Consider the following 22,873-nt stretch of genomic DNA (forward strand, 5'->3'; position numbering starts at 1 on the left):
CTCGCTCTCTCTCTCTCTCTCTCTCTCTCTCTCTCTCTCTCTTCTCTCTCTCTCTTTCTTTCTTTTAGTCCCTCTGTCTCTATCCAAATGTCCTACCTCTTTCACCTTCACCAGTTTCCTCAATCTGCAACTGCACTTTTCATCCTTTCCCTCCATCATCTGTTCTTCTTCAAAAGGAGGGAGGAGAGTGAACACATTGGCTGTAGTTTTTGGGATTTTTGCAGTAGTGGAGACCATGGCCCACTCTAGAGCACAACCTAAAGTGTGGTTGTGGCGAGCTGTGACATGGCCTGTGGCACACCTTACCACACTGTTTGGACATGCTCGGGACGCCAGGTCCAACAGAGCTGCAGGTAGGCTTGAACTCGAGATGGTGTTCATCAGTCAGTGTTGTGTGGACCGAGCATTGTTGCAGTTTTTCAACATCACTTAGCACATAGCCACAGCTGCACAAGTGCTTGCTACAGCAGCAGCTCTTTACTCACTGGTCATTGAGTCAGCACAGCAGTTGGGGGTTTGCCTTGCTCAGGGGCACTGAGAGTGGTTGTTAAGACAATTTCAAATGTACTTTACCTGTATGGTTTCAACTTCTTACGAAGGAAGCAGGGAAGAAATATGAATATGTTTGACTGTGTGGGACATGACGTGTTGTAGTTTATTCTTAATGGAAAAATTCCCTGAACTTTTACTGTCAGATCATATACATTTATCATCAGTGATACTTTTTGTACCATGGTAACTTCACTACCAATGTCACTGCATTATCTAGCTTTGCACTGATTATCAAAGCAAAGCCTTTGGCTTCACCTCCTCTCGGTACATTCGTCCAATGTTGGGAATGTTGCAAATCATTGAGCATGACTTCTTTTTCCTGGCAACATTGGATTCATACAAACATATTTTTTAATCAATGTAATGAATTAACTTGATTGTTAAGTATTTGATTTGCTGGATTAACAAAATACGATATGATGTTGCTTTTCAGCAGAGCTCCCTATTACACACACACACACACACACACACACACACACACACACACACACACACACACCATTCCTTTACAAGCTTTCAGTCTAATCACTGCCATCAGCCAGATTTCTTTGTAATTTTAACGTGTCTCATTTTACACTGTAATCAAGTTTCAGTTATATTTAATTAGTATTGAATTAATGCTAATAGAATGTTTCTCAATGCTTGGCAATCGAAAACTGATTGTCAGAATCAGTCACAGTCTAGGCTATTGTTCACCTACTCTAAACTCATCTTGCTAAAGTAATCTGATTACTACCGGATGTTTTCCAGTCTATTCTAATTAAATACTTTTCCTTTTAATCTCGTTTGTCCTTGTACCAGTACACTAATAATCAGTAAATGCCTGTTTGTTTGTTTCTATTCATGATGCATTCAAATGACTGATATCCTGATCAATCATTCTCCAATGCTTTTTGATAGATGATCTTTATGTCTGTCAATGAATGTTTTAGCCTAAGGGTAGGAACTCGACCTGGCTAAAGGTGCCCTGTGTCTTCCAACCATATTGTTTCTATTCACTTATCACACTACAGGAATTCTAACACTCTCTTTATACACTAATAAAGTCAAATATTAAATCTTTGTTTTTCCTTAGAAATTTACAACACTGATGTGGAAAAGGACTAAGCTAGTAAATTGATTTGTAAGAGCTGAGATTCAGCACTTGCAAGGGAAAAACAGCCAAGAGCACTACCATTGCAGAATATTTGATATGGTAATTATCAACACATTACTCAGACACAAAAGCTTTTAGTAGGATTTGTTAATAGGAGATTATATTTCCCCTTAAATGCTTGGCTCACAGGAAGGTGTGTACACATCAAGGATAGTCTCAGGATGTTTGTTGCAAAAAAATGTGTTTGTCGTCCTACTGCCATGTTGCCATGTTACAACACACACAAACACACACACACACACACACACACACACACACACACACACACACACACGTTTTTGCAGGGTGTGTTCCTGAGTGGGATGCTTAAAAGACAATGGCAGCTTATTGTTACAAGACAGGGAGTAACTGCCTGCACCTCACTTTGGAGAGGCCAGTTCAAAGTCCTCATAGAAGCTGAAGGAGGCGTGATACTAAAGCTCAAAACAGAAAGAATCAATCATATCTTTTCATTTTACGTTTTTTTAAGTAGTTTTCCTTACATTTGAGAGAGAACATTAATAATAATAACTTAGATTTATATGGTGTTTTTCATGAAACCCAAGGACAGTTTACACAAGTACAAAGGGACAAAAAGAAAATAGTAGGCCAACACAAACATGGACTGAAAAGTAATAGAAACTGGGCTCTAAATGGAAGGTTGACGTAATTTCATGTGCCTACTGACACAACCACGTCTCGTATTGTAAAGGTAATTTATCTTATCTTATTAGAGAGCAACTGAGTGTTGAAGGTTGAGAGGGGTGATATAAGTTCCATACCCTGTCTGATTATTTATATGTTAGGCTGTTGTGTGTATAGGGCTGTATGACTCGGCAATATGGCTAAAATCAATATCCCAATGAGAATAACAATACTTTTCTAAAATCAGTATAAATTTAAACATAGCAAATGTATGCAAAATCACAAACCGAACAATCAAATTGATGTTCTACTGAGCTGTACTGTTTTACATTACATCTGTCCAAACTCCTCACATGTGTATAAAACTTAATTAACTGATTTTGTTACATTTGTATTTTGTTATATTTGTGTTGTAATTGAATTATTAATTTAGACAGCCATATGAAATTCCATTCGAATGAAATTCGATGGTGTATATGCATTACAGTAGTTCCCAAGTAATCATGTAAGTGCATCAAATCATGACTGATTAATTACTTAATCATATGAGGAAGTCTCTGTAAATCGGTTTGTGCTTACTAGTATTCTCTCTTTTTTTCACACTAGTGCAGATTTTTCCGTCTCCACCATCTCTTTGGGTTTCCTCTCTTCTTGTTTAAGCTCTTTGACCTTCAGCCTCCTTTTAATTCTTTAAACCGACTATTAGAATGCCTCTATCAGCCTCCATGACAGCACAGCCTGATCTATTTAACACTGTTGTGAGGATCTGTTGCGGCTTCAGGTTTCCCTCAGTCAGCCGTACATAACACAGCCACAGAGAGGAATGGCGTATTTAACATTCCTGAAGTTAACACACATAAACAAACGCACAGTTTCGGTCGTGTTCTGCTACTGAAAGCTGAGATGTTGAACACTGATAATTAAACAGTCAGAAGAGAACAATGTTTAAGCAAGATTTATGTGCTCAGCCTTACTGCAAATGTGTTCATCTGCTTTGTCTTTACAAATTTCACTGAAAGCAAGCAAGAATACTTGCAGGTTTTTCAATTGTTTTGTAGTAAACAAGAAACCATAATGGTGCAAGATAAAATCATTCAGTAAGAGGGTATTTTGTAGTGTATACATAGAATTCCCAAGGCCTTTTGTGCCTTTGCTTAAGTCAAATTTGTAGTTTTGGCTTTTCCTCGTATCGGTAAATTTGATGTTGGCAAAGCATTTTTTATAGGTTACAGCTCTAGTTTTATTGCCTATTTCTGATTGCCTGGTTGTCTGTTTTTATTGTCCATATTTTATTTCCTGGTTTGTGAGGTTTGTTGAGGCTAGGCTAACTTGACACCAGATAATCCAACCAGGAACTGAATTTTTCTCAAAGTATAAATCCTGGAAAAACAAAACATTGCTTTTCAGAGAACAAACAAGTTAAAACTTCTAATTACATTTTAGATTGTTTGAATTGATGGTAAACCGAAAGAAAAAAACTATCCCACATGTATGTTATTGTATATCACATGCACTTGAGTGTATGCAAGTCCTTTAAACCTGTTCCTTTAGTGCCTGCCTCTTTCATGGAGAGTTAAGGAGGGGGAGGGATATATTATACTCCAGCTTTATGAATAGGCCTAAAGAGTTTTTTTTTCTCACACTAAAGATTGTGTCTCTTCTGAGAGTGAGGACAGTCCTCAACAATAGCTCATTGTACACACTAGCAGCTACTATATCAGTAGCTGCCTTGGCCTAATCAGGCTGTGTACTCAAAAAAAACTTTCCCTCCCCATGCTCATCTAAATTATAATCCTTCCCTTTCGCTATTTGTTTTACTTCACACTCATATTTCAATCATTCTTTTCAAACAAAGTCACATGGACATCTTCGTGAGTAAATGTTTGCTCCTCCCTGAAATGTGAGGCAAAGTCAAACTGACAGACTGAGGTCAGTTTCTCGCTCTGTTTCAGTTTACCCTCAAATATCCTGGCCTTTGGACCAGTGTTGAAAGTTAGAATAAAGAAGTTAGAGCTGGTTCTAAACACAGACAGGAATGAGTTGTTTTTTTCCCCATAGGCTGCATTAATGACCTGGTGAACATATCAGTGAAACCAGCAGGAAATGGCAAAAACAAAGAAAACAGGATACAAGGAAGGATGGAGAATTGTTAATGGCAGTGGGGAAAAAAAGCCCTTTAAAGGCAAACTCTGAAGTTAGTCTCTATCTTCCATCGAAGAAAATCTACCAGCAGATTGTTTTCCTGCAAACAGAGGTACTAGCCAATTGAAACAATGGGAGGGGTTGTCGGGCTAATCCTCCACTCATGTGACCCTACTGAATCATTAACCCAAGGAGGCCCCTCCTTCAATAACCCTACCCCCCTCTCCTTCCACGATTCGCTGAGATAGTTGCGGGGTGGATACGATTTAGTTACACTGAGGGTTGGGAGGTGCTTGGGCCAGGCAGTCGTGCTGAGGCAGTGGAGTAGAGACAGAGAAAACAAGTGGGAGAGTTACAGACAATATGCCTGACAGGTGGAGTCTCCCACAGCGCTTTGTTATGGAATGCAGGACTTTGGAAAGAGGGAATACGCCACGTTGAGCAGGAAACCGTATCAGAACCGGGTAGGCTGATTTAAACAGCAAGAGCCATGAAGAGCCCGGTGGTTTATGGCAACCAAGCCATGTTTGGTCCAGTGGATTGGAACTATGCAGCTGGTGTCCCGGTAAGGAGAGGAAAGAGTGTGGAGGAGCTGGGGGATGCTGGCTGGGCCAGAGAGAGGGAGAGGATGGTCCATATGCAACAGCTACAACAACTACACCAACTGCAGCTTCAGCAGCAACAGGTTGGATATCCTGCGTATGGAATAGTTCCTCCTGGACAGCCACAGGGACTAGTCATGGTAACAAGTCCTTGTGACCCAGCTCCAGGCTCCCCTATGCCAGTACATGGTGGCATGATGGTGCCTCTAGGTGGGCTGGTGCCGCCTCCAGCGCATGTGGCAGCTCCACGGACCGCACAATGGGAGAACCAAGCCCAGATTAGACAGGGCAATGTCTGCCAGCAGCCAAGTCGGGAGTATGATGACCGGCACAAGGCGGCTTTCCAAGAAAAGAGGCCTCAAGGCCAGGACGTTTACTTCCACCCTGGTTCAGAGGATGGTCACCTAAATGTGAGGATATCTGAATGGAAAGGCAAACATTGTTTTTACCAGGGCCCTGAGGGTTACAGCCACGAGGACTACAGCAGAGTGCCACAAGAAAAAGACAATAAGGACTTCAGAACTCAAGAAGGGCCTAAGGACAAACACGGTTTCAGGGATCATTACGACAGGAAATACAATGAGCGCTGTGATGACAGAGAGCAGCAATATTCTGACAGCAGGAAACACCGTAAACATGATCTCAGAGAACATGATAGTTACACCAGTGAGTATGAAGACTACCATGATCGTAAAGACACCTATGATCGCAGAGACAATTACAGGGACAGTGATCCTTACTGTGACAATGATATGGATTATCATGACTCTAAAGAGAGTGGTCGCTATAGAGAAAAGGAATACTACCAGCGTAGAGAAGACCGCTACTATGATGAACAAAAACGTAAGGATCCTTACTATGACAGGCAAGCAGAGGATCGATATGACCGCAGAGAAAATAACTACAAAGGCAGGGATGAGTATAATCGAAGGTGTGAGGAAACTTACACCAGTAAAGGAAGGGGCCAGTATGACTCTGAACTGGACAAGCACTGTGGTTATAAGGAGAGGGCACAATATGACCGGTACAATGATCCAGGTGATGACTGGAGATATGAGCACTACGACCACAGAAGGAGAGACCACTACAAACCAAGGGGCCACTATGAGCGCAGGACTGTGGACCAATACGACCATGAAAATGAAGACTACAAATCCAGAGAAGGGGATCGTTCCCACTACAAACTCAGAGACAGATATTGGGATTTACGCTCAATATCCGTTGATTCACAACATGAGGAATACCCTAAAAAAGATTGCAAGACACACTGTGAGGAATGGGTTGAGCAGCAGAACCAGAAGTTGGCGCTCAGAGAAATGCGCTCTTTTGAGGATCCCGTTATGTACCGGCACAGTGACGATCAGGAAAAGGGATATGAGTCGAGCGCTGGTAACGTTGGTTCAAAACGGGGTCGCAAGCCTGTTTATGTGGGCTCCCTAGATCGTAACAGCTTCTACAGGAAGACCGCTCCAAGCTCCCTGCGAAAGTCCCAGTTCGCCACTACCAGGAGACAAAACCGAGGTAAACACAAGGATATTACACTGCTGTATTTGCACAGTATCAGGTAGGCCCACTTATGTTATGCTCAGGAACGCCACTTCACTAAACAGATCTTGAAAAACAAAAGAGGACACATAGTTTGCAAGTGTCATTCCCAGTCGATCAAACATGGTGGGGAGGTTGACAGTCTTCGGTTCTTATAGTTGGTGACCTCCAGAGGTGCTCTTTCTAATCAATGCTGGGGGCTACAAAGTGCTGACTGTGTGTGTGTGTGTCTGTGTGTGTGTGTCTGTGTGTGTGTCAGTATCACCTATCTCACAGGAAAGTAAAGCGTCAGGAATTTGTATGCGTAAGAATCTGCAGAACAGGTTTTGTCTTTCATCCTCCCTGTCTCCAGTTTTCTTGTTTGCTGCCATACTCTGCATCACTGATGATGTTTTCACCCATAACAAGTCTGTTCAGTTCTTGCATGACTGAAAGGTCTGTCTTTGTTGATTTTGGACAGAGGTACTCTTAAAAGTCACTCTATAAAGCAGTTTATCAATACATTTGACACTTTTAGAGGAAGTTTTGGGAACATGAACATGTTTTAAGCACAATAATTTATCCTGGCATTTGATGCTTACCATCAATGCTATGTACACATTTCAGTTGGTCTGCACTCAGGTCAAATTGAGGTTAAAGACCCAGCCCATGGGGAGGGATGAAATCAGCTGTTAACCCTGAGAAGGTTCAAAAGTGCAGTATACTGTAAACACAAAAGCAAACTAATAACTAACTAATACTACATCAGAAAGTATGTTTCATTAGCAATCGAAGAAAGCACTCTTCTGACTTGCTTCATTGTGTCTGAGAAGAAGCAGGTGGCGCCCCATGACCCCTCCCCCAGTTACCTAGAAACACACACACCGCACATGCATCCATAGCCACACACACAAAGTACACATGGCCCCACCCACGCACACATTTCGGGAGTCTAAGTATTAATCCCTAGCGTCAGCATGGTGAGTGGATGGTGGGGGTCTGTCTGGTGCCAGGCAGTGGCCGGCACTTGCTGGCTCCTTCACTGCAAGACGTGTGTGTGTGTCTGTGTGTGTGTGTGTGTGTGTGTGTGTGTGTGTGTGTGTGTGTGTGTGTGTGTGTGTGTGTGTGTGTGTGCTCTTATTTGAGAGATGACGCCATTTTTTTAAAACATGCACACACACATGCACGCTTGCTCCTGCAGTGTCCTGTCATCCTTTAATCTTGTTAAACTGTTTCAGCTCTGTCAGGGGTTTGGTCCGAATAAAGCATTTGATAGCATGGCTAAAAACATTAGACCATCTTGTTGCAGTGCTTATTGGGCTTACGCTGTGATTCAGTGATATTGAGGTGATGGTCAAGGCTTTTTGAGCATGTATAAGGGCCTTTGTTCTCAGTAATCTAGTATTAGATATAAGACATCTCTCTGGGTCTGAAAAATCTATAGAGCCTAGTAAAGCGCAGCCACTAATCAATGTTTCATATTCAATTCAATTTTATTTATAGTGTCAAATCATAACAGGAATTATCTCAGGACACTTTACAGATAGAGTAGATCTAGGCCACACTCTATAATTTACAAGGACCCAACAATTCCAGTGATTCCCCCAAGAGCATGCATGAATTGTGAAAGTGCGACAGTGGCAAGGAAAAACTCCCTTTTTAGGAAGAAACCGGGGACAGACCCAGGCTCTTGATAGGCGGTGTCTGACGGTGCTGGTTGGGGGTGTGATGAACAGTGGCAATAATAGTCACAATAAAGATAATGACTAGAAGTAGTAGTTGTAATAGTTCATGGTGTCGTAGCTATTGTTACATTATAATGTAACTATTATAATTTGTGTTATGAACTTTATATGTGTGTGTGTGCGCGCGCATGTGATGCTGTTAGAGGCTTACATATTGTAGGTAAATCCAACGAGGGCAGCATAATAAGCAAAATATGTTTTTTGCAGGAAAGTTGCAGTTGTTTCAAACTATGAAATGTGTGTAGTTGTAAGTATTCAGCCAGATTTATGTTTATGGTTGCACTCTTGAACTTAAAAAAAAAAAAAAAAAAAAAAAAGCCTTCTGCTTTGTGGACAGTGTTTGAGTGTCTGGGTGTGAGTAATGTGTCGTCATCCAGCTATGATTTGGCAGCGTATGCTCTGTAATCCTTGAGCAGTCGCTGCCATTGGTGGGCAGCGATACTGGGGTCGGGTGGGGGAGTTAGGAGTTGAAGCTTTGTACAAGATCTCAAATCGTCTGACAACATTGCTCTTAAGATGTCTTATCTCACTGCTGGCAAGCAAAAAAGTCAGTTGGCAAAAAATTATTGAGCTCATTAGTCCAAAAGTCTGCATGAGTCAATGGTGGTCACACTCACATGCTGTGTATACTTTTATTTTTGGCTCATCTTTATCCTGGCTTTTCTTTTTAAATCATTTCTGATAATCATGCAAGTGTCATCTAGAATTAATAGTTGAAGATTGTTAAATCTCCAGTGCATTTCATTGACATTAACATATCTTTGGTCAATGTTGGGTTTCACAATAATCCTTGTCTTATCATAATGAAAGAAGTTTAGATGCTTAATATGAGTGATATACCCTCATATATATATATATATATATATATATATATATATATATATATATATATATATATATATATATATATATATATATATATATATATATATATTAGGCTGACAAAATTAACGCGTTCATTTTTGCATTAATTTCTTAATATTTAACTCGTTAAAAAAAATTAACGAAATTAACGCAGCTGTTTGTTTACTTCATGTGGCGGCTGAGAAACGTAATAAGTCTCCATAACAGCAGGCGGCGCTACTCTGTATTGTTGCCCAAGTAATGAAAACCGGCAGCTGATTGGACGAACGCGTCACATGGGTTTGTTTTCTCCGGATATTGAGAGCCAGACTGTCATGGCGGCCGTTCAGAATACGATCTCATATTGTACTAAAATAGTTCACTGAAACATGTTTCTGAAAACATTTTAAGCGAGAAATAGGCCGTGCAGTTGCTGAATCTGTCTTCATTTCAGCTCAACAAAGGTCAGTTTAGAAGATTTTCGTCAGATTTTGAGAGACTAGTCACCTCATTCCACTCGCCATGTTGCTGCTGTTGTTCTGAAAGATATTAAACATTCTGAACTTAGCAGAACCTTTCCTTGTTTGGTTTTTTCTTCATATTTGCAAAGTTAAATGATTTAGCATTTAAATATCCATTATTATAAGCTTCAGTCTCAATTTAAAAAAGCGATTAATCGCGATTAATTACAGCAAATTGTGCAATTAATTAGTTAATTTTTTTTAATCGATTGACAGCCCATATATATATATATATATATATATATATATATATATATAGTCATGTACCCTCCATATTAAAAGTTATTGGTACAGACACACATACATAGTAACTGCAGCACATCTGTGTTAAAAATTCTTCACGTCTATGTTCTGGGTTAGAGGATGCTACTGGTACCTGCATAAGTAACAAAACTGATGATAGCTGTACTTTTTTCAGGTAGAAGTGTGGAAAAAGACATTTGATATAGTTTTCTCTAGATAAGGCCTCGTTCATACTGCCAGTTTATGTGGTTGTCCCTCATGTGCGTGCAAAATAGTCATGTTCATAACCAAAGTCATTACCTAAAAATTCCAGGTCGTCACTACTACGTATGTACTAATTGCTTTTTGCTACACACATCAGTGTATGCAGGACAGTCGCTCTCATCTGTACACTCGCTGTAATTAGGCTCCATTAACTCATAGATATATAGTCATTCTGCTAGTTTCCCTCAGTTTTGTTCTCCAAATACTCACCTCTACCCTCAGCACTTTTGTCAGTATTTGTCAAACAAACTTCTCAAACACTAGCTGTATGAACAGAGGCACTTGCAGCAATGTCAATGCAGTTGACAAAAGTCAAAGATTTACATTTCCAGTATCAGTGTATGTATATGTTTTGGTTTTCAATTGTTATTAGGATAGTTAGAACATATACTTTTATTTTAAGAGCAATAGTCAGTCTGGTCCAGTTTATTGAATATATGCTCTTGTTAGATGGTGTTTAAATTAAGAAGCTTACTTTCTTGTCTGTAGCGATAATACATTAAATGTGGGATTGTACTTTCAGGAATATAAAGAAAGCATTTTGTCACCCAGCCCTTTTGTAGAGTGCAATGCCCAGAACCGTTTATCTTAATAATCTTGTTTGCTTGTGGAAAAACTCATAAAGCCCTCAGGCAGATCTTTGTCTTTACTTGTCTTACAATTAGCAACAGTTATAATGCTGCATGTTTAGTCATCACAAAGTCTCAAGGCAGTTCTCACACTCAGGTTGTACTGAAGAAAAAAGTATTTTCCCACACAGGCAGTAAAGGCAAAAGTCTCTCAGGAAATAGTCATCAGACTGAATGCAAAATGGCCGTATAAAAACAAAGAAAATGTCATTTAATTTACCGTTTTTACTTTGCATTAGGATCCAAGATCCAGGATTTTTTTACTATGTTGTTGTACCACTGTGCATCAATAAAGCACCTGTGGGACCCAATAGACCTCCTTCTTCATTTACTTGAAGACTGTACAGCTTTAGGGTTGAAAAGGTCCCTCACTTAATGTCTTTGGTTCTTCCTAAAGCTTCCTCTGCACATATGCAAAACTGATGGTCTCTAGAAGTAATTGGACATTGTTCATCATAGAAATTAGACGAAATGAGAAATTCCAAGGAAGCCAGAGATCACAGTCTTGGTCCCATTTACCATTCAGCATTGTAGCAACGCATTTAATCAACTTGTTAATTAGACTGTAGCCTTATCCACCTGGAAACCAGAAGAGTTGTACCTCTCGGAGTGGACACTAATCACAGGATTAAGTCTGGAGAAAACCGCATGCTGAATGCTACATGTATCAGCACACAACCTGCTTTTATAAAGACTTCATGGAGGGCTGTAATCACAAGGAATTTCCAACAATGGCACATAAAGGTTGCTGTGAGATTCTGCCAGGAGCAGGAATGTGACCTTTTGACCCTAAAACAAGATAAACAGGATGGTGTGTCACTGAATAAACTCCCCTATATTTCATTTTTTAAGTGACCTCCTGCATGGTGCAACAGCTGGTGGTACAAATCTGGACAAAAGGATGGGGATATAGCCAAATAAAATTGTGGGGATATAGCCAAATAAAATTGTGGGGATTCAAACATATGCTCAAAATGTTTGAGTTCAAATTAAAGCAGTGCTTTAATTTTTGCCACAATTTGAGGCCCTTTAAAAGTCTTTTTAGTATTTGCTCCACCTGTTTTCTTATGCCAGTTAACAGTGTCATGGATTTTTTTTTTTTTTTTTTACATCCAGAATAATTACATGTCATGGCTTGCAGGTTGTTAGGTAAACACTGTCGCAAGTGTTGGCATTTTCAAGAGTCTGGGAGCTTGTGTGAACTTATGCTCATGTCCCAACTGAACACAGACACACTCACGTAGAGTTTTACATGTTATTATTTCAGCAAAGCCACTCCCTGCTCTACAAAACTTGGCTTGATAGAAGTAGGGCCCCCGCTATTCGCGTCGCCATGGTGACTGTGCATTCTGCTGTGAACTTTGGAGCAGAACACACACAGCACTGATTGCGTCTGACCTTAGAGCGCTCTGTGCAGGCCAAAACTTTTGACTTTGCACAGCTATTATATTATTATAAGTATTGTTTTAAAAGTAGATTTGTTGCAGTTGTGCAACAAAGTAATGCATCTTTAAAAGAGTATTTCTTTTAAAATAGAATGTTTTTGAGTTTACTAGGATGGTTTTGTATTTATATAAAAGAGTTTAAAAAAATTAAGTGCAAGATAACTTAGGAACATTGTGGGGAAGATATTGAGTCTAGGCATCATAATTTTTGATAACATTCTGCCTGTCAGAGGAGGTGTCAGTAGACTGTGAAACATGAAACAGATTAATCACAGAAATGGACTTACACTTCACTGCACTTGAGCCATCCTATTCAGCATAACCACTTTTAAATGTTACAGTAGCCACATGTGAGTTAATGCTTTGTAACAACTCAGAAATGATTTATTTCCATCAGAAAAACAGTATTAAAATCTGAAGGAAGCATGATCAGATAAACTAGGGGCTATTCTCTGAATTTCCACCACCAAAAGTTCTAATAGATGAATTAAGTTTAGAAATCATTGTAAAGTTAGGATATATAGATAACCATAGCAAAGAGAGATTCATCAGCGTAACTTAAAAAGAGCCATACCATACTATTTAGTATAGTAACGTTTTAGTATGTCCCAATACATATTATGTCAAATGTATTATGCCAAAAATACCAGCATGTCCCACTACATCCGGTTGGATTTTGCAGTATGCAAACCAGCATGCTTTTTGGGCTATTTTTATCCACAATCCTTTGCGCAGCATATATGAGCAAGAGGGTCCAAGTTTCGCGCAATGTTATGAAGAGGTAGTATGTCATAATTGTATGCATACTGCAGTACGTACTTTAAGTGACTTGTGAGTTATGGTAAAACAGTTCTAAAAACATCTTCACACGTATTATATAATTTCCTGTTAGTATAAAATTAACAAGGATGTTGATTTTTTTTTTATACTAACTGCTAAAACAGTATGCTATGACGATTAGTATGTAGTATGGATGGGACGCAGCATGTTGAAGCAGGATACCTGTTTTCTCATCTCATTCTAAGCAACAAGCAGCGATAGTCCAGCTCCAGGTTTTATTGTCTGCCAGTGTGGTCATCCTCCCTGGTGTGTGTGTGTCTGTGTGTGTCTGTGTGTGTCTGTGTGTGTCTGTGTGTTTAATGATGGTGGGTTCTCATCCATTCTCATGGTAATTGGTCTGGAATGGAGTTTTTGCAGCGGGACGCACAGTCCTCTACAAGGCTCAGGAGCTGGACTTCATATTGACAATGGACTATCGTAGAATGGGTGGCGTTGTTTGAACCACTATGTGTGTCTGGGTGTGTGTGGGTGTGTGTGTGTGTGTGTGTGTGTGTGTGTGTGCTTGTTTTTGAAGTGGTTTGAAGAAAGTTGCTAGCAGCAGGTGGGTGAAGCCTCATCAACTTCTCTTGTCTCCCTCTTGCTCTCTTTTTGCCTGTGTCCAAGGCAGCAGACATATAGTGCCTTGGATAGAATGCATCAGTGAATTTTAGGGAGAATATTTCTTATGTTTGTTTTGTGTTTTTACAGCTAAGATTTAAAGGGGAATTTTCAGTTCTTTTAATATACGTTACAAAAGCATTGATAATGGACTGAAAATTAAATTTGTAACCATTAACATGCCATTCTTTGATCTATTGTTTTGTGCCTATCCAAAATTTTAACCAATCCCAGATGGACATTGTAGCACTAAATGTGTTTTTCTGAATGTGACAGAATTGCATGCATTAAAGTGGGCAAAGCCAGACTGTACTCTCCTGGTGGACTTTCTCCTCTGGCTGATACAGGCAAGAGGGGGGGAGATATTTTAGTTATCAAACATACTGTCTGACAATGACTAATAAAACAGTGGAGTCTACAGGTGCTAAGGTGCAATCATAAACACACACACACATACACACCTTATTCTCTAAATGCAAGCATTAGTTTAAATTCACTGACATGGTGTCAGGTCGAAAAGATTCATTAAAACCATTAACATTTCAATAATTATTAAATACAGTGACATTGGGCTACATTTTGCTGAGAGGACACAGGCCAAATGGTGATGCATGGTAGCCCATGGTAGTTTCTAACGTTGCAATTCGTTAGTGTCGTTAAATAACTGGCTATCGCAAACATTACATGGAGCATAACGTTAGCTGGTTTCACAGCAACAATGCCAGCTGCCTCAAACAAACATATAGGGCCTGTGTTTCAGCATAAGGATTAGAAGTTTGTATGTGATGTTAATTAGGGATCAACTGATAATGGTTTTTCAATACCGGTACCGATTATTAGTAGTTAATGAAACCGCTAACCAAAATTTAGAATCAATATGCATTTACAGTAAAAATGTAAATCTTAAAGTCAAAACTAAGATTTTGGAATTTTACAACCTCCAAAACAACTTTGTTGAAATGCTTTAAGCAATTATTTCATAAATTGGAAATTTTTAACATAATACACAGTAAAAGATAGTCAGATAGCGTTGTGGGCAGGACATTAAGTCAGAGTGAGTCTGGGGAGTGAAACCGAAATGGAGGGACAGACACAGAGCTGTAGCGGAGCCAAATAGCCATCCATCCTCCATCCATCCATCCATCCATCTTCGTCCGCTTATCCGGTGTCGGGTCGCGGGGGGAGCAGCTCCAGCAGGGGACCCCAAACTTCCCTTTCCCGAGCAACATTAACCAGCTCCGACTGGGGGATCCCGAGGCGTTCCCAGGCCAGGTTGGAGATATAATCCCTCCACCTAGTCCTGGGTCTTCCCCGAGGCCTCCTCCCAGCTGGACGTGCCTGGAACACCTCCCTAGGGAGGCGCCCAGGGGGCATCCTTACCAGATGCCCAAACCACCTCAACTGGCTCCTTTCGACGCAAAGGAGCAGCGGCTCTACTCCGAGCTCCTCACGGATGACTGAGCTTCTCACCCTATCTCTAAGGGAGACGCCAGCCACCCTCCTGAGGAAACCCATTTCGGCCGCTTGTACCCTGGATCTCGTTCTTTCGGTCATGACATGAGCCAAATAGCACACTTTTTTAATAATAACCTTTATTGGTTATCAGGCAAATAAAACGCTGATACAGATAATCTGCAAACTGCCAAAAAACGGCCAGATAATTGGCCAGGGCCGATAATCGGTCTATCCTTAATGTTAATATGACTTGAAACTCACTCACCTTCGCCAAATTTCAGGTGTCTGAAAATGAACGATGACATCGTTTGCAAACCCGCTTCAGAGCATCAATTTTTTGTCTGTTGTCATCCGCTGAGAATGGGAAGTTTTTCCATTATTATCCCATAATGGACTTGGTACCGAAGTACCAGTTCTCGTGACATCCCTACCCAGGACTTCACTCCAGTCACAATCTCACTAGTCTTTGGGCAACCTTAAAACTATAGTGTGTAGTTTTTGTTTCCCCCATGAGGAATTCTAAGTAATGACAACAACACTGTTGTTGCATTCACATGACACAAGCCTTCCGCAGTTGCTTGTAACCAAGGAGGACACGTAGGATTAAAAAAACATGATGGATTCTTCAGAAGAGGTAATTATCTTCTCTGAAGTTTCTGCGCGCTAAAGTTGTTATTTTCTAAACATAGCCATACTGAGAAATACAGAGAGTTGTGTGGAGCTGATAGTCTTAATTAGCTTTCATTTGGCAATGGCTTGAATGTAATGGACATTTATAACTATAAAAAAGTTATAAACTAAAGTTTTAAGCCAGCTGTCCATTGTTTGTGCCACCTGATATCCACTACTTTGTTTTTTGTTAAATCATGATGACGTGTGTTAGTTGTGACTGTCGTCATACTGGGCGTCTGAAGACAGAAGGTGCGGTGCAGTGAGACATGTTTTTTTTATAGTTATAAAGTACACTCCCTGTTGTGGCTGTCCCCGAAATCCAATCTGTATATTTTTTACTATAAGCTTAGTGTTGAACATGATTCATATGGATGGCAATGAAGAACTGGTTCCAACTTGAAACCATTTTGAAATAGTCTGACTCCTGTAAAGTGTCCAGGCACCTGTTTCCAAGAAGCAGGTTTACTTAGTTCTCTGGATACATTTGCTGAGTAAATCTCCACACCTTTCCAAATCTGGAATGATGTAAGACTGATGTAAAAAGATGTAAAACTGATCCAGGTTTTACGCTGCAAAGCTATCGAGATTAGCCTGCTTTTTGGAAACAGGCTCCGCTCTACTGATTTCACCTGTTTGTGCCTTTGCATTGCAAACAGTGACTTAAAGCTGGGCCACATAATCTCAGGGTTTGTGTTCAAATGAGTCTTTGATTGGGGCAAAAAAGAATATATTTTCTAGAGCAATTATTACCATCAGGCAGCCTTAATGTAATTTAATAAACGGCACATTACAGTCGGATGAGGAGACATTTAGTAAATTCAGGGAATCAAGGGAGTATAGTTCCTCTGCCTTCATTAGCCCATATAACCCCCTATATTTCAAGAGATTACATAGGCAGTCTCTTTGTTTGATTTTTCCAAACTCTCTAATGTGTGTAACCAGGTCAGCACTTGAATGCAACTCATTGACTAACCCTCATGCTGCTGGGTTTCTGTGCAGACACCCTCTAGCCCCCTGCAGAGTTATGAACCCTGTTTTTCCTTGTCTGGATCTTTGCTCCCCATAAAGAGTTGATCATAGTTATATGCATGTCACACCAATTCTACAGTATGTGTGTGTTTACATATCCTGTATACACCCAAGGCTTACTGTATGCTACAGCAAATAATGATCCAGCACATGACATACACACCCAGAGCTGTTTAAACATTGCTCCCATTGTTAGTGATCGAGAATAAATTCTCGATCACTAACTAACAAATAGCAGTTCTGCTGTACATTAAATTTGAAATTAATGTATGAATGAATGTACTTTAATTGTTAAAAGCCGTGTGTGTGTGTGTGTGTGTGTGTGTGTGTGTGTGTGTGTGTGTGTGTGTGTGTGTGTGTGTGTGTGTGTGTGTGTGTGTGTGTGTGTGTGTGTGTGTGTGTGTGTGTGTGTGTGTGTGTGTGTGTGTGTACCCTCTTTATAATACTTCATAAAACAAAGAAAAGTCCATAGAAGTGGGTCATGTGGGTTCACAGGTTGGTTATGATGGAATGGAAATAGCTGCATGTTTAAGCCTGTGAAGTGGAGCATATTGTGTGTGTGTGTGTGTGTGTGTGTGTGTGTGTGTGTGTGTAGGATCAAACGTGGGAATGAACTGATTGATTCCAATTAAACTCTGAGTCTTTTGTTTTCGGCTTCTTTTTGTATCGCATTGCTGCTGTATGACTTTTAAAACCCATTAGTGAGCTACTTTCTCACCAGTGGGGAAATGAGTGTTGGCAGTTATCTGGGCAGCAGTGACGGATGCTGCGGGGAGGTATGGTGGTGCAAGCGGTGAGAAAAGCTCCTTTGAGTTGAGCTTTAACCAAGTCACGTGAAAAGAGAGAAGGAGGAGGTCAGGGTGGGAAGGAGACGAGGCAGGTGGCCTGAGGATCAGACACACAGTCGGGTCATGAAATATAATATTTTAGTTTGCATCAAAATGTAAAAAGCTTTGTTATGAAATTTTAAAAGGTCTTACGTTTGTTCTTACTTTCGTGAGAAGTGGTCACACTTGGTTACAACATTTTCAAAAGGATGAAACTGCTTTTTATGTGATTTAAAGAAAACCGTTATGCTCCAACAATCTGTGTGTGTGTGTATGTGTGTGTGTGTGTGTGTGTGTGTGTGTGGCATGCAAGTATTGTCAAGTGCATGGGGTAAAATGAGGGTAAGAAGCAGAGTTAACTTCATTAGCCTCTGACAGCATCTGTTCTAGGAGCCAGGGTGACGTCACCCTCGTCCGTCAACACAACGCTGCACATCTCGACCTACTGAGATGTAACAGACCTTTATACTAAAATATACACAACCTCCAATGGCAGCAATGTTTCCCCTCCACAGATCTAGTTATGGGAGTTTCTTAAAATATCACACTGATCCACTCTGAATAGTTTAATCTAACTTAGAGCGCAAAGTAACTTATTATCATTGGTACTTGCATTGTATGCACCAATGTTTCTGCTGCTACTGTATCTTTTCCTCCACAACACTAGGATAAGGCTGCTAATAATCTATATTTGTATTATCATCATCAACAAACTCCTGAGAAGACCTAAACCAACATTGTCTTCGTCAATCTCATGATACTTCATAACATAATCCGCCCCAAGTCTTTTTATTCCTACTGAAGATGTAAATCTTCGGTTTATGAATATATACTCTAATATAAAAAAAATATAAAAAACATAAATAATTAACTAAAATTGTAGGTGTTAGCAGAAGTTACTCAAACAAAAGTAAATAGGGCATTATTTTGGGGGACTTTTTTTTTTTCAGCCGCAGATAGGGTGCTCTAGTGAGTATTTACAGCAGCAGGATGGTGTATGTGGAATCGACTTTAAATTAACCACAGTGCCCATGTTCATGGTATAGAAGGAGCATGTCAGCGAGTCCAACAGTGTGGCTTATTTAATAGCTTTTGGATGACAATGGAGTTCTATGGCTCAAAGGAATAAGCCCAGACTTTGGATACACAAACAATTCATCATCTGTTTTCTTTTTGTGGGATTTGTTGACAATAGGAAATATATAGAGTATCACCAGACATATCCTTTTAACATAAGAGCCTAATGTGTCACTGCGTAATAAAAGATACAAATGGCAGATGTGGCAATCGAAGATATCTGTAGAAATATGTACAACACGTATATTCACTCTCCAGTACCGTTATCTCCCTTCCCTCAGTCCCCCTCTAACTGCCTCTTATTTAATGTCTGCTCGGTCCCTGAGAGCCTGTACGTCTCTAGTTGCTGTCACAGGCCATTGTGCCACACACAAAGAGCCTGAGTCCACTCCACTTTTGGGTTCATTCATAAAAAGCAGTGGTGCATGAACCAGGCTCTCCCTCCAGTCCCAGGCATCCCCAGAGATCACCCCTCTGGGAGTGAGAGCAGAGACATTGATCAAAAGCTAGTCAGACAAGAGGAAGAGTAAAGGGCGGGCTGGCTGGGTGGGCGGGCAGCAGTATATTTGGATACAGTGAATGGGACATGGGCTGGGAATGTTCTTCTTTTTCCCTTTTTGGACTTATTCATCTTTAGAATAACCCCTTTGTGTCTTTTGCTACAACAATCTTTGAGTTAATGCTAATTCCATGGCAATTAATGAGAAATGTATACACAAATACACAATGTGTCTTCAATACTGCTTAATCCAAAATATTACAATGATTAAAAAAAAGTAGCTGTAAGATCAAAAACCATTGTCATTTTAGTTTAGATGGAACTAAATCTGTCTCTTTTCCGTCTCTCCAGAAATGACGCTCCTGTCGTCCCAACCCACACCCCTGGACTCCTCCCCAACCTCGGACGCCAGCCCTGCTGCCGGCACCGAGGACCCCGAGCTGAGGATGATGGAGAAGAGGTTAAAGGTCATTGAGGAGCTTCTGCAGACGGAGAAGGACTACATCAAAGACCTGCAGATGTGTGTCGAGGAGATCGTCGAGCCACTGCAGAAGAAGCAGGTAAAAAAGATCCAGATTGTGGAGGTGGATTAAGAGTATGTTAAGAGCACGGTTTCGGGAAAAAAAAAAAGGTTGAAGGTCTGAAACCCTGTAAAATACAGGATCCAACTATTGATTTATTTTTCATATATTTAGATTATGAGGCCGAGTTGATATGTGGTGCCTGTTAAACTCTATCAACCTGCAACAGATACAGTTTGAGTTCTACAGAGACAACAGAGGCTTTTGAGATACATTTTTTGATCATATTTAGGATATGAAGTTTGCATGGAAAAACAGTCACAACCGGGATACAAGTGTTTTATCAGTGAACAGCACAGAGGAACTTTTAGCACTGTTTTGAAACGTTCTGCATTTCCTAAAGGTGAAGAACGTGGACTTTGATGGGCTCTTTGGCAACATCAGCTCTGTGATCGACCTGTCACAACGCTTGTTTGAAACACTGCAGGACACAGACTCTATTGGTAAGAAGTCAGTTTTTAAAAGATGCATATCCTATTAAGTAATTGTTAATTAAACTGTCGAGTCAAGCGATTTCTTTCTGCATGCTGTGCTTTGTACTTTATTCACATTACAACCCTAAACTGTCACCTAATCTTAATGTAGTTGACTAAGACTTTGAACGCATTTTGAAATGAGTCACCGTTAAAGTAAAGTATTGTAACAGTTTAGATTTCTGTCTGTACCGACTTCCCAACTTTTCTGTCTGTTAGGGTGTAATTTTTTTATATTACTGAAACATATCTTCCTTCTTCCTCTCCTGTTTCCCTTTTTAAAAGAAAACACATTAACTTAAGTTTCTGTACTCTGTGCTCTCAGGAAATGTATTTCTGGGCTTCAAAGCTGAGCTGGAAGAGGTGTACAAGATCTACTGCCAGAACCATGATGATGCCATCTCTCTGCTCGAGAGCTATGAGAAGGATGAAAACATCCAGCATCACGTGTTGGAGTGTCTGGAGAGACTGAGGTGAGTCACTGAGAGGAGGAAACTTACTAGTTTTTAGATTTTAGCTTTGACTTGTGTGTTTGACTTAAAAAATATCTTTTGCATGTTTGTGTGTGTAAAAGCATGAAAACTTAAGTACGTAAGAGTGGCCACTAATACAAACAAACAGTTGAAGTAAAACATTAACTGTAAAAGACGAAGAGTGTAGTACAGTAAGTGGAAAAGTAATGGGAGCTGTATTGTTAGTGTGTTATGTGAAACCTTTTTCAAAATGTAACTTTAAATAGATTTTTGCAGTAGAATAAAAACTTTAAAATGGAGTCTGTGGACAATTGAAGAGATATTTTGCTGATTTCAATCCAGCTCTGTGTCATGGCAGTGTGGGCAATGTGTTCAGATGAACAATGTGTGCCTTTCCTCCGTGGCGCCAGTGCACGAGCGAAGGCACACACCATTCATCTAAACGCACAAAGATGACACAAAGTTAGACTAAATATGGCAAAGTAGCCTATACCTTTTAAGGCATTCAGATTTCTTGGCGTCACGCTATTTATTTTGAAAAAAGTTCAAGTAAGTTTTGCTGTTAGCTGATAGTCACATGGAATTAATTTATGACGGAGTTTCTTAAGCAGACTTTGAACTTGGATGCGTGGGCAAGTTATGCTAGAACTGCAGGCTTGGTAAATCTTTTAAACAAAAGAAGTATTTTTTTTTTATACCATGGTATAGCAGTACCATTTTTCTGTAAAGATACCTTTACCATCTCCAGGAACACTGAGATGGAGCACTATGACTGCTCCTCTGAAATGTAGAGCAGTCCAAGAATGTGCCCTACCTGGTTTCACTGGTCTGGTTTCACCATCAGTGACTCAGACACTTGAGTTGGAACTGCTGTAAAATAAAGTTATCTGTGTTTGAAGATAAACACAGGTTTTGTTAGACCGGAAGCTTTGGGCAAAAAAGGCAGACGGTTCCAAGAAGTCTTAATAAATGAAAGGAAAAGGACTATGTTCAGCTGTGTGTGCACACGGCCAATCCCTTGTTGACATGAAGTTGATTTTAGTTTAGTTTTTGAAACAGTTTTTCTAGTAATTTTGTAAGTTGACCATAATGTTGCCAGTGTTTACAGGAAAATAGTCTTTTCTAAAGTGTGTGTGCATCTCCTGCAGCCTATTCAGCTTTTAAAAGCTCATGTTTTCTGCCACCTACTAGAAATTGCCATGTTTTACTGCCACACTGGGCCAATTCCAGCTTTAAGAAAGAATTCGCACAACAAAACCATAACAGTGGCTTGACTGTTTTTTTGACCTTGCAAACTAAAATCCTGGATTTTGTCTGTGCATAAGCAAATACTTTCCTTATTTCATTCTGCAAAATTTAAGACTAGAAAATTAAACATTCATGAAAGTTATCACCAGATCATAGGTTTATAAATCCTGTTTTTATTTTTATCTCTTTCCAACCTTTCCTTCAACAGGGCCATTTATCGCAAGTGGTAAGTCTCAATAACGAGTGCCGTCAATGATTTACAGCATGAGAATCATCTTGAACGCATGCCTTTTGCTCACTAACCTCAGCCGCGCGTGTGTGTGTGTGTGTGTGTGTGTGTGTGTGTGTGTGTGTGTGTGTGTGTGTGTGTGTGTGTGTGTGTGTGTGTGTGTGTGTGTGTGTGTGTGTGTGTGTGTGTGTGTGTGTGTGTGTGTGTGTGTGTGTGTGTGTGCTGCCAATTTCAATTCCCTTTTGCACCTGATTGTGAATACTGTATACTATTGTGAAAAGAAATATTCCTCCTTCTGTGGCTATTGTTGACCCTGGGAAACTCATCTAATGCCATCTTCTGGACTAAAACAGCAACTGCAATTTACAGTAACTGGTGTAATCAATATTATAAAAAAAAAACTGTTATAAAATCTTTTTCTCAATATTATGAGAATGTTGTAACATGAAGGGCTGTACATTGGCTTTATAGAGAATAGAGAAACACTGACCAAAAATCCACCTCTGACACCATAAAAATGCATGTGTTTTCCTCCATTGACAAAGGGAAAAATGTGTGCATTGACATATTTTACTGTTTAGAG

General features: G+C 40.0%; 1 protein-coding gene across 3 annotated transcripts in view; it reads left to right on the forward strand.

Annotated features, from left to right (window-relative positions):
* dnmbp (dynamin binding protein) overlaps nt 1–22,873 on the forward strand; it is a 51,647-nt gene that overhangs the window by 22,231 nt on the left and 6,543 nt on the right. Inside the window, exons 1-5 of one of the 3 annotated variants that reach the window (XM_028567502.1) lie at nt 4,796–6,597; nt 19,638–19,846; nt 20,211–20,310; nt 20,666–20,813; nt 22,270–22,287. In XM_028567502.1, coding sequence (XP_028423303.1) covers nt 4,965–6,597; nt 19,638–19,846; nt 20,211–20,310; nt 20,666–20,813; nt 22,270–22,287 — 2,108 coding nt within the window. In that variant the 5' untranslated portion in view covers nt 4,796–4,964. Of the gene's footprint in view, nt 1–4,795; nt 6,598–19,637; nt 19,847–20,210; nt 20,311–20,665; nt 20,814–22,269; nt 22,288–22,873 lie in introns of those variants that run through there. The other 2 variants (XM_028567500.1, XM_028567501.1) reach the window with 2 other exon arrangements.

This window comes from Perca flavescens, chromosome 21 (assembly GCF_004354835.1).
Source record: "Perca flavescens isolate YP-PL-M2 chromosome 21, PFLA_1.0, whole genome shotgun sequence".
NCBI lineage: Eukaryota > Metazoa > Chordata > Actinopteri > Perciformes > Percidae > Perca > Perca flavescens.